This window comes from Erythrolamprus reginae, chromosome Z (assembly GCF_031021105.1).
Source record: "Erythrolamprus reginae isolate rEryReg1 chromosome Z, rEryReg1.hap1, whole genome shotgun sequence".
NCBI lineage: Eukaryota > Metazoa > Chordata > Lepidosauria > Squamata > Dipsadidae > Erythrolamprus > Erythrolamprus reginae.
In genome coordinates this window covers 12631703-12644640 of record NC_091963.1, presented here as the reverse complement: position 1 = coordinate 12644640, position 12938 = coordinate 12631703, and the positions used below count along the sequence as shown (strand labels likewise).

General features: G+C 34.9%; 1 protein-coding gene across 1 annotated transcript in view; it reads left to right on the top strand.

Annotated features, from left to right (window-relative positions):
* The window catches only part of PTPRN2 (protein tyrosine phosphatase receptor type N2), a 797416-nt gene that overhangs the window by 692864 nt on the left and 91614 nt on the right, over positions 1–12938 (top strand). Inside the window, exon 14 of the mRNA XM_070729468.1 lies at positions 4431–4625. Coding sequence (XP_070585569.1) covers positions 4431–4625 — 195 coding nt within the window. The remainder of the gene's footprint in view (positions 1–4430; positions 4626–12938) is intronic.

Here is a 12938-nt window from a genome sequence, read left to right as displayed (position 1 = left end):
GAGCTCCAAGAGATGAAGCACTAGAAGAGACATCTGGAGTGATGCTGGAGGACCAGTAATTCCGAGTCTGACCGAACACATGTAAGAGTTTTTATTAGGACTTATTTAGTGGTGATACAGGCAGCAAAATGTTCACATTTTTCCGCACTTATTGCATCAACTGATTCGTGCCCAGCCACCCTATTTAGGGTGACTCATTCCCTCTTTAATATTGGAGGAACGGAGGACCCCCTGCAGGGTAGTTGAGGAGTTTGCGCAGTTTCTATTGGATAAAGTTGCTCAGATTTGGACGGACCTGGACTTTGATTGGGCAATTCTGACCGAGATGACAGGGGCAGGTGTTAGTTCTATTATATGGGATCAATTTGAGCCTGTGACTCCTGAGGAAGTAGACAAGGCTGTGCAAGTGATGAATTTCTCCCTTTGTTTGTTGGTTTCGGCCAGCAGGGAGATGACACAAGGATGGCTTCAGGCTTTAGTTAACACATCTTTGAATAAGGCGTCCTTCCTGCAATCATTAAATGAGGTGGTGGTAAGACCCCTCTTCTCAAGAAGCCTTTCCTGGATCCAGGAGAATTAAATAACTTTCATCCAGTTTCCAACCTTCCCTTTGTGAGAAAGGTTGTAGAGAAAGTAGTGGCACTTCAACTCTTACAGTCATTGGATGAAGCGGATTATTGGACCATTGTCAGTCTGGCTTCAGATTTGGCTATAGCATGGAAAATGCTTTGGTCACACTGATGGATGATCTCTGGTGAGCCTGAGATAGGGGTCATTCCTCTATCTTGGTGCTACTTGACCTCTCAGTGGCTTTTGATACTATTGACCATGGTATTCTTCTGGGATGACTAAGGGAACTGGGTTTGGGAATTATCCCCTGACTGCCCCCACTCTATTGGCCTTTCAGAAAGCATTGAAGACCTGGCTTTTCTGGCAGGCTTGGGGCCACTGATCTCACATTTTCCAAGGTCTGGCATGAATGATATGTCTATGTGATTTTTTAACGTTTTTAAAATCTTTTATGATGTTTTAAAATGTATTTTCTATATCCTTTTGTAAGCCGCCCAGAGTCCTCCAGGAGTTGGGGGGCATAGAAATACAATAAATTAAATTAAATTATATATGTACCTATGTCTATGCATTCAGTAACCAATTTGGCTTTCCATTGGGAATAGATATTAAAGTTATTGGGCAGATATTTTACAAGTGCCAATGGGGGCTTCCTGGATATGAGTGTTTTAGCTGATAAATGAGGAAGGTTGGCATGCACTGGTAACAGTGAGTTGTTCATAATTTTTCTGTATTCTCTCACTAGTATATCTTGCCTATATTTGCAATGTTTCAATACCAATTCTCTTGGTATTTATTGCTTCTTTCACCTAAGGAATATAATGTGAGTATGGTGAGGGAAACAGGACACAGATATTTCTCCCATGGGTACTCTACTTTCCTCATTTAGTTTTCCTAGAAATATTACCGTAGTTTTTGGAGTATAAAATGCACCGGAGTATAAAATGCACCTTAGTTTTAGGGGAGGAAAATAGGGAAAAGAATCTGGTTATCAGATATTTATCTGGCTAGCGTCCTTAGTCTGGTCAGCTTCAGCACATTATTTTATCACCTGGTTGGGGCTTTTTTTTAAAAAAAAACTTTATTTGGAGAGAGTAACAGTGAAAGAGCTTGCAAGCCAGTAAGAGCTGGGAACATCATTAGCACCTGGAAAGAAACATTTGGAGCAGGTAGAGCAATGTAAAAAACCCTTCAAAGACATAGGGCTTTGAAAACATTCTTTGCAGAGTAATAATAAAAGAGCTTGCAAGCTAGTAAGTGTTGTGTGTACTCCCAGTCAGCCTTTGGAATGCTCTGATTCAGAGGGAGAGGATGAATTGGAACCTGTCAATTTACCTAATTTAGAAGCAGAAGAGAATTTTAGCGAGGAAGAACTTGAAATGGAGGAACAGGTTACGTCTGAAAGTATGCAGACAGATGGTTCTTCAGATTGTAGCTGTCAGGACTTGAGATGGATCGACCCAAAGTTCAGAAGGAGAGCAAAAAAGATCAGAAGAGATGAGTGGGAGGAGTTTTGAGATTCATTTTAGAGTGTGAGTAATTAATTGATTAATTAATTACTTCACATCCGGGATTGGACGGAAGCAGTTTCTGCTTGCATCAATTCTGACACCAGCCAACATGCATCCATTCACTTAAGATCCGGCATGTAAGCTATTATCGTGTGATTTATGGCCTTTTATATTACTTGTTTACTCAGCACAGACTAGCCTATTAATTACAGAATGACTCCTAGAAGCCAGTGAAGCAATTATTTAGATAAATTGCCTAATTTATCATGGGGGAAAAACAAAAGTAATTTCTGCTGCGTCACAGAAGCTGATTGTACTGTACTAAGAAAAAGAAGAAATAAATAGAAGTGTTACTATTTGAAATAAAGCGACTGAGAAGTAATTTATTTCAATTATTATCTGACTAGACTGAATCAGAACAGTAAGAGCTGAGAACATTGTTAGCACCTGGTTAGGGCTGGAAAGAAACATTTGGAACAATTAAAGCAATGAAAACCCCCCTACAAAGATAGGGTTTGGAAAATATTATTTGCAAAGAGGAACAATGAAAGAGCTTGCAAGCGGGTAAGAGCTGGGAATATTGTTAGCATCTGGTTAGGGCTGGAAAGAAACTTACTCAGTGCAAGTTAGAGCAATGAAAAAAATCCTGGAAAAACTTAGGGCTTGGAAAACATTCTTCAAAGAGAGAAACAATGAAAGAGCCTGCAAGATAAGAGCTAGGAAGATCGTTAGCAACTAGTTAGGCTGAGGGGCGGGGAAGCTACATTTAGAGTATACGACACACCCAAATTATCAGCCCTTACTAGGGAGAAAAAAGGTGCGTCTTATACTCCGGAAAATACAGTAAGTTAATAGTAAATTAATATTGAATTTTAAGTTAGATTAAGGTCAGGAAAGTTGATTGGTATAAAGTTACCTGATGGATTCTATGACTATGAAGATTTAAACTCATAATCTAACACACTGATGTGTGGGGGTTTTGCCCAAAGTACTAATGGTAAATTTGGTATTAAACTCTTTTTTGTGTGAAACTAATACATTTTATGCATAAAAAATACAATTGTTTCTAATCAGTGAGATAGAAAAATGAGCTGATTTAGTGCTAGCTAGAAATTACTAATATAACCAATTTTATCCAAATAAATCATACAATGTAAAGTATTCATGGATATACATTACAGACAGATACAGTGCACTGTATTTTATAAAAATGGAAAGATATAATGTTACTCCTACAAAGAACTGTAAATTTAGTAATCAAAATATGCTTGACAATACCATGTAAGTATTAAAATTCTGTAGTTTTGTATTTTGATGAGGAATAAATGGGAAGATAAATGAGACTGACAGGTGTGTAAAAGATGATTAAATTCATATCTGTTTGTGCTGGGACAAAATAAATGACTATATGTATACTTACACATACATACATAAAATATTGACTTTAAATATTGTAAAATGATCTTTCATTTCTTGTTTGTACTCATAAAAATCCAAGAAATTTGAATTTCATCACATATTGAGAAATCAAAAGACAATAATATATTTTTCCACTTCATTTGTAGTTAGATAATTTAGGGCCATCTATTGAAACACTAATTAAATTCTTTCAAATATTATTTACTTAGAAATTTTATTTTAGAAATGATAAAGCACTTCTTAAAATTTGTTTCCTGTAACAATTTCTTTATGCTAAGATATAACTGGTTTATTTATTCTAAACACCATTTGTTGAGGTAAATTTTAAAATGTAATATAATTAATTATTTTCATAAAGTCAAAGTTAATCAGAATCTGTATTTGAGATTCCATATGGCTAGATTTTAATCTTATTAAAACTTTTTGGTAAAATGAGATACTTTTCCTAATTCTTGGTATGCACAAAATATGTATTCTGTGATACACATGCTATGATTTAGAATAGCATTAAATAAATTATTTGACTTTCCCAATTCATAATGTGCATCATGTTCAATTGAAAAGGAGCAGATAATGTGTTAAGTTTATTTTGAGCAATAGAGTGGTCATCGTCTCTGCAACAATTTATTTCAAAGTTGTTCTGTTGCAGTAGTCGTATTTCAGCCTTTGATCTGCATATTTTTCAAATCTTTCATTTTTTTAAAAAAAAATGTCAAGTCTTAACTATGGAAATGTGGCTATGATACTGGTTTGCAGCCCTGCTTATATATATAATTGAAATTTTCATGTTTATCAACTGTGGCACAGAGTTATACATTCCAGCTTTAAAATTCTGTATGTGTTTAGTTTAGATTGAAAATTCAGTCTATGTTTTCACAGTTGATTCCTTCAGTGCTAAATTTTAATCATCTGTTACTTTCTGTTTCTTAGGAATTATGCCGTCAGCGTATGGCGGTGAAAACATCAGATTGTTCAGAACCTCTACATGCTTCTCGTATTAATAGCATATCTTCACAGTTTAGCGATGGACCTATTCCAAGTCCTTCTACTCGAAGCAGCACTTCATCCTGGTGTGAAGAACCAGTCCAGTCTAATATGGATATCTCCACTGGTCACATAATATTGGTAAGGCATTAAAGCAGCATTTTAAGCTTTTTTAAAAAAAATATTTGAACTATAGGAAGCACAGCACTATATAAAATACAGTAAATCTAATTTTTTAAAGCAACATCATCAGCTTATTAAAATACTAGTTTGGCGTGTTTATTCTGGTTTCAATTCTTGTTGAAGATTTTCTATTTCTATCGTGGATATTGTGTGATCTATAAACTATAATAAAATCTAGTTCTTATTTAGAGTATTTAAAATTTAATGAATTTTAATTTTAAGGTTTAAACTTCTGCAATATTTACTATTATTGCTTCCATCATTTTAACTTTAACATTTCTTATTGCCAAGTTTTTGTTTTTGTTTTATTAAATTTGTTCACAATAAATCTTGGCAGCTGAAGCCTATGGTATATCTTTAAACAGGGATTTGCTCTTTCTCATGGAACAATGATGTCTAATTCCAATACAGTGATCCCCCGATCATTGCGAGGGTTCCGTTCCAGGACCCCTAGCAATGATCGGGTTTTAGCGAAGTAGTGCTGCGGAAGTAAAAACACCATCTGCGCATGCGCAGATGGTGTTTTTACTTTCGCCGCAGCAGCGAGGAGCCGAAGATTGGGGTTTCCCCGCCGCCCACGCAAACTCCTCGCTGCTGCCGCGCCCGCCGCTTGTCCGCCGCCTGCCTGCCCGCCCTTCGCCCGGCCACCCGCCGTTCGCTCGCTGCTCGCCCGGCCACCCGGGTTCGTTTGGCTTCGGGACATGCCGGCGGCGATGTTTTAAAACAGCCGCGCGGCTTCCCAACTGAGTCCCGAAGTCAAAGGCGAACTTCCGCGTTTGGCTTCGGGACTCAGTTGGGAAGCCGCGCGGCTGTTTTAAAACGTCGCCGCCGGCATGTCCCGAAGCCAAACAAACCCGGGTGACCGGGCGAGCAGCGAGCGAAGGGCGGGTGGCCGGGCGAAGGGCGGGCGAGCGGCGAACGGCGGGCGAGCCGAGCGAACGGCGGGCAAGCGGGTGCTGGGGGGGCTTCTCGCCCTCCCGCCAGCAAGAGGAGACCCAGGGAAGCCGCCCAGCAGCTGATCTGCCCGGCGCCATCTACGCATGCGTGCCCATAGAAAAAAGGGTGCGCATGCGCAGATGGTGTTTTTACTTCCGGGTTGCAAAATCGCCATATAGCCGTTTCGCAATGACCGGGGTCGCAATACCCGGGGGATCACTGTATATCTAAGGATAATTGGCTATTTTTTTTAAAAAAAAATCTTCTATGCATATTTTGAAGCAGAGTTGGAAAAAGAATTAATTTAAAATATATGTATAATAAAATATTACAATGAATAAATTTCAGATAGTCCCTCAAAAAGTTAATCCTAGGGAATAAACTCAATGGATGAAATATGATTTTTACAAAGTCATATTTTGAAATATGAAAGGGTTCCAGGTTTAAATCACATTAATAGCCCAAACGTGTCTATTAATGTTATTGAATAAATGCTATAATGTTCTGACTGAAGTTTTCTAGAATTATGAAGGAATCGTGCCAATGGAAGCTCTCATAAAGAATCCAAAGAAACTCATATCCTCTTGCATTACAATAAATTAGTTATCTCTTTTTCATAAGCAACTGTTCTATTTATCTAAATCTCCCTCGGTCAATTTTTAAAATTGATTATTGATTATGAATTTGATTTTTGTTAAATAACCCAATTTTTGTTTAAGTTGGATGCAGTATTCAGGCAAGAATACTTCAAATGTGGTACAGATACCCTTTTTGTATTTGTTGGCTATTCCTTGCAAAAAACTATGCCATTTTCTTGGCTGCTTAACCTGATTGCTGGGTGGTGGGAAAGTTCCCTGAACTTAATAATAATGTTTCATTATTTTAACGTATCTTCCTCAAACAAGGGGTTTTAGGATGTGATTTGTTTTTGACTGTTATATCAACCATAGTTATGGTTGAGGTCCATTGAGGACTTGATACATGAGTGCTGCATTTATCTTTTGTCTCAGGGAAAAAGCAACTGATTTGAAATTGGGAGATTCTGAAATTTTCTCCTGGTTATGAACAGATCAGTCTCTGATTGCTATGAAATTCTGCAGTGTCAGTCTTGCTCTGCTGTCCATTCCAAATGCGACAGATACAGTTTGTTTTCAAAGGTCTTTTCAGGAGTTTTCTGAGAATCAAGAAGGGACAGCTCAACTAAAATTTTTGTTTAATGGAATGAAATATTAGGTTGCTCTGAACTAGACCTTTTACAAGTTCAATCTTCAACCACACAGTGGTGATTTGAATTGCAGACAAAAAAAATATTTTGCTGCTGTTATTGTGTCAATTTAAGGCAATGATGTTTGTCAAAAACTCTGTAAAATGGCTGTGAAAAATTTTCACTGCATTTGATAGACAAACATTTCAAATCCAAAATGAGCTTTACACCAGCTAGCAGTGTATGGAGAGGATTGGACCCTTGCCTAGTAAAGCGACCTGGAATCATTTTAAGTCTTTGAATCCTGAGGAAATGAATAGGTCTGTCTGGGAGAGAAATCCAAAATTCTCAATTGGATCCCTGCCTCTCATGATTTGTTAACGATTCTGGAGCATGAATTTGAGCAGTAATCTGTGCTTTTTCTTTTCTGTTTAAACTGCAAGGCTATTTCTTCTATCTCTGAAGAAGGAGATAGTGCATCCAATCTAGACGCCTTTGCTCAAGGCAATCAATTTGAACAATCTTCCTTTTCATAGAAATGTTGTAGGGAAAGTGGTGAACACCTAGTTGCTCTTTCAGGGAAAGTGGATTAACTGGACCTTTATAAGTCACAATTCAGAACAGAAAACAGTTTGAAAACTATATTGGTCTCATCAAGCTCAGGGGAAATTATGTTGCTCATTGATTGCTAAGCAGTTTTTAATACTATCAACCATGTTATCCTTCTAGGCTATCTCCAAAGGATTAGGGTAGGGTATCAGTTTCAGGGGGACTTGCTGCAGTCAACATGGACAATTCTGTTTGGACAACTTGTGGTACAACTTGCAATGGCCAACTTGCTGTGAGACAACTCACTACAGGACAATTCTATTTAATTATTCAAAATAAATAAAACATGTTTTAATTTTTACCATTCACATTTCATTTTATCCCTCCTTTGGCCTCCTTTATTTAATGATTCTATTCCACCATTTCTTTGATATTAGAGGAACTCTTGTCTTGCAGCACATTGTCCTGTGGCGAGAGGGCCATGGCGAGTTAGCTGTGGCAAGTTGGCCATGGTGAATTCTCATAGATGTATAGGGGGAAAGGAAGAGAGAAGAGTTCTTGCTTGGAACTGGGTGGCATAGAAGTCGAATTTGTTCTGTATCCATGTACACAGTTGTGTCAATCATTATTCAAATTACCTATTTGTACATAGTTTAAAGTGATTGGTTAAGCCACGCACGAGAAAGTACAAATGGCTATCAAAGCCGTACCTCCTAGACCCGAGACCTTTAAAAAAGGGAAACCCGAGCCGTGTGTCGTTACATATTGTTACAAAATGCTTTATTTAGTGATTTATCAGCTTGATTGGGGTGTAATGCATTTAAGTGACACCTTAATTTATGTGACTTCATGCTGTCTGCTGCCAACATTTTTTCCAATATAATTTTTAAATTTTTCTCCAACATATAATAAAAATGATACATAGTTTCAAACACAACATCAATGCTTATAATCAAGCATATACAGATTCTTTCTTTTTTCTCATTCATTGAATGGAGGCTCTTGTATCTGTTTTCTTCCTCTAAAGGACTTACAATCTTATACTGTCTCATACATTCTTAGACCTCTTAAAAAATAACTTTTCTCTATCCAATAATAAAACATTGTAACAACCTATACATTAATCAGTGCTCATTTGTTTCACATCTTAATTTAATCTTATATATCTTGTATATATAGGAAATACATGGATTTCAAAATTGCCTTTAGTTAAATCACCTTGATTTAGCTGTAATCCTAAACTATGATGATCTCTCTATACTGTATATGCAAATTATCATGAATAATAACTAAAATTTATATATAAAATATATCATATTACAACTAAAAATATAAAAAGAATTGCCGTATTTTTCGGTATATAAGACGCACCGGTTTATAAGACACACCTAGATTTTAGAGGAGGAAAACAAGGAAAAAAGCATTCTGAACCAAATGGTATAATATTATATTGGTTAATAAAATACCAGTGTAGCAGAATACTTTTTTACAACCAGGTATACTTTTTAAAACCATGTATAATTTTTAAAACCATGTACACCTTTTATAAACATCAAAGTTGACAGCTTCAAGACTTGTAGACTTCAATTCCCAGAATTCCTCCACCAGTCATGCTAGCTCAGAAATGGGAATTGAAGTCCACAAGCCTTAAACTTGCCAGGTTTGAAGACCCTTGCACTCCTAACCTCTAACTCAGGTGTCTTCAAACTTGACAGTCTTAAGACTTGTGGACTTCAACTCCCAAAATTCCTCCACCAGTCATGCCAGACTTGGCTCTCCTCCTGGTTCTCTCCCCCCATATCCATCCACCTATGCACCTAGGATCGGCTGTAGTGTGAGTTCGGCTGGGGGTGGCTAGCTTTCCACCTGGTTCTTTTTTTAAAAAGAGAGAGAGAGAAAAGGGGGCGGGTGAATAACCAGCTTCTCTAGAGAAAAAAATGTGTATCTTCCATCAATTGCAGTGTAATTCTGTCTTTCTTTCTGTCTTTCTGTGTTTACACTACAATAAAGGATAAAATAGAATTAATTAAACACAAATTTAATCTTTTAGTACAGGAGGAGATAGCCCAAAAGATTAAATCCGTAAAACAGAATTATTTTGAACAGGCAAATAAGCCAGGAAGGTGGCTAGCATATAAATTAAAAAAAGAAAGTGAAAAGAAATATATACAACAATTAGAGGATGAAAGGGGAGAGAAACTATTTGATATAGAGGGGGGGGGGGGAATATAATCAAAAACTACTTTCAATGACTTTACAAAAAAGATGAGATAGAAGAAGATATATAATTGCATTTAAATAAGTCTGAAATACCACAAATATCTGAAATTAATATAAATAGAATGGAGAAAGATATATCAGTGATAGAGCTTGAGAGAGCGATCAAGAAACAAAACAATAATAAAACACCTGGGACAGATGGAATTCTGGCGGAATTTTATAAACAAATACAAGAACCCATTAAAAAATAATGTTGGTAGTGTTAAATGAGGTGTTAAATAAAGGGAAAATCCCTCAATCATGGAAAGAGGGGTTAATTACTCTAATACCTAAAGATCCAAATCAAAGACATTTAATTAAACAATATAGACCAATAGCATTATTGAATTCTGATTACAAAATATTTGCAACAATATTAGCAGAAAGGTTTAAAATGATTATCAACGAGATAATACATCCTGATCAAAATGTTTTTTTACCAAACAGGAATATTAAAAATAATTTAAACTAATATAATAAACATATTAGAGTATTATGAAGTAAATCCTGGGGAAAATTTGGCTGTGGTATTTTTAGACGCAGAAAAAGCTTTCGATAATTTAAATTGGAATTTTTTTATAAAGCAGTTAATAAAGATGAAATTTAAAGAAAAATTTATAAGGGCTATTCAGACAATATATTCCCAACAATCAGCTAAAGTTCTTATCAATGGCGATTTAACAGACAGTATAAATATTGAAAAAGGTGTTCAACAAGGATGTGCTCTCTCCCCATTAATCTTTGTACTGGCCATAGAAATTCTATTAACACAGATTCGATCCAATAATGATATTAAAGGACTGAAAATAAAAGGACAAGAATATAAGATACAAGTATTTGCCGATGACTTAGTATTTAATATAGAAGATCCCATTGAATCTGGTGGAAAATTATTAGAAGAAATAGCCAAATTCGGGAAAGTAGCAGGATTAAAAATCAATAAACAGAAGACTAAAATATTGACAAAGAATTTGACAAGCAAAGAAAAGCAAATATTAGAAAATAAGCTAGAACTACAAATTGTAAAAAGAGTTAAATATTTAGGTATAAACCTGTCACCAAGGGCAATAACAATGAAAGAAGATAACTATACAGTATTGATCAAGGAAATTAAAAAAAAAATAGAAAAATGGAATAAGCTACCGATTTCCCTTATTGGAAGAATCTCTGCAATTAAAATGTCCATCTTACCTAAAATACTATATTTATTCAGGACAATTCCTATTACCTTAAAAAAACCTTTCCCCCAAAAACTTAATAGAATTATAACAAGATTTATTTGGGCAGGGAAGAAATCTAGGATTAAAATACAGTACCTACAGGATAATATAAAACAAGGAGGTTTCGGTCTACCTGATTTTGAATTATATTACTACGCATCAACTATAGACTGGCTAAGAGACTGGATTAAATTAGAGAATAAAAGATTATTGTTATTAGAAGGCCATGATTTGATGGTAGGGTGGCACGCCTTTCTATGCGATAGGAAAGACAAAACCCATAAGTACTTCAGGCAGCATATTATTAGAAATTCAATATATGAAGTATGGACCAGAATCAAAAGAGCACATTATTCACAAATCCCGAAATGGTGCTCCAGCATGGAGGCTACAATGCATCCCAACACAAAAGATTTAAATAAAATGTTTAATTATTATCAATTATTAGATGGAAGAGGAGAATTGAAGACTAGAGAGCAATTAGAAAAAAATGGGATAATAAGTGGCCATATATCCAAATAAAATCACAGTATCAAGAGGATAAAAGATTGCACCTCCCTCCAGCAAGATTAGCGCTAATGTATACTGGGATAAATCCACAATGTTGGAGATGCAAAGAACACATGGGGACATATTATCATATTTGGTGGACCTGCCCAAAAATAAAGAAATTTTGAATCAAGATTCAAAAATGGATAATGGATATACTTCAAATTAAGATAAATAGAAAACCTGAAGCTTTCCTCTTAGGAATTATTGATCAAAAAATAGACAAAAATAAATATTATTTAATGATACATATACTGACCGCAACTAGAATGGCAGTAGCCCATTGGTGAAAACAACCTAATCCACCGAAAGACTCACTAATATTAAAAAGAAAATTAGATTGTGCGGAATCTGATGCTTTAACTCTTAAGTTAAAAAACAAGGAAGACTCTGATTATTATAAAACATGGAATTGTTTTTATGATTGGTTCAAGAGGAGAAATGAAAATTCAAACTAAAATATGACAATAGCAATATACTATGAGATTTTTTTTTGATACAATAGATTAGATACGATATATATACAGTTGTTTAGTGAAAACAAGATCTTTATAAAATTGAATTAATTAACAAAGAGTGTATAGAAGGCGGCTAAGAAAATAACAATAACAAATAAGATATTGATAACCAAAAGAAATAATAGTGAATACCGACTGGGTTTTTTTTCACCAGAAAATAATTTGATACTAGAAGGGATTGTATTTTCCCTCCTCACACGAGGACATTAATGATATATTCTTCGTTATTTGTTTATTGTTGTTATTGTTGATATTGTTCATTGTTTTTTGTTGTTGTTTTCATTTTTGTATGTATTTTACTTTCCTTTATGTTTTTTTTCCTGCATTCTGCATATTCTTTTCAAAAACTACAAATATGTAAATGTATATATGCTTGTTTGGTTGTTGTTTTTCCATTGTTGTAATCAATCTAATAAAAATCATTTTTTTTAAAAAAAAAGATTACATTTTGCAACTCAGTCAACCATATTAATTGCTTTCTCTTTTCTGTATTCTTCTATTCTGTATAAACAGGGCATATTGTATTTTATACACTTAAAAAACTATATTCAAGAGTATGTACTAATTTTTACTTTACTTATAACCCGATTTTCCAAAATGGCTTAGGTAAAAAGATTCATAAGCATAAATATATAATACAGATAGAAATCCAGAAAACCTAAGTGTATTATGCTATTATTATTCAGTTTTCATTCCTATCATAGGAATATATCTATTTGATCATCAGGATTTTCAATTTTTTTCTTCAAATCAGGTATCATTTAGTGTTTGCTAGGACCACAGCTTTGATCCATTCCCCTTTTCATTTTTTAATTGAATTTAATATATCTGGCTGTATTTTTCTTTTTTATAGGAACTTCTTTGTTGTTTTTAGAAATATTATTTTAAAATAGCTTCTCATGATGAACCTCTTCAGTAATTTATGTACTTATTAATGTGTGTCTCCATTCTTTATCTTTTTTTATTTACCTTCCCAATCTTTTGTCAGTATTTTCCACTTTTCAAAAATAAGCATTTTTTCCCATCCTTTTGGACT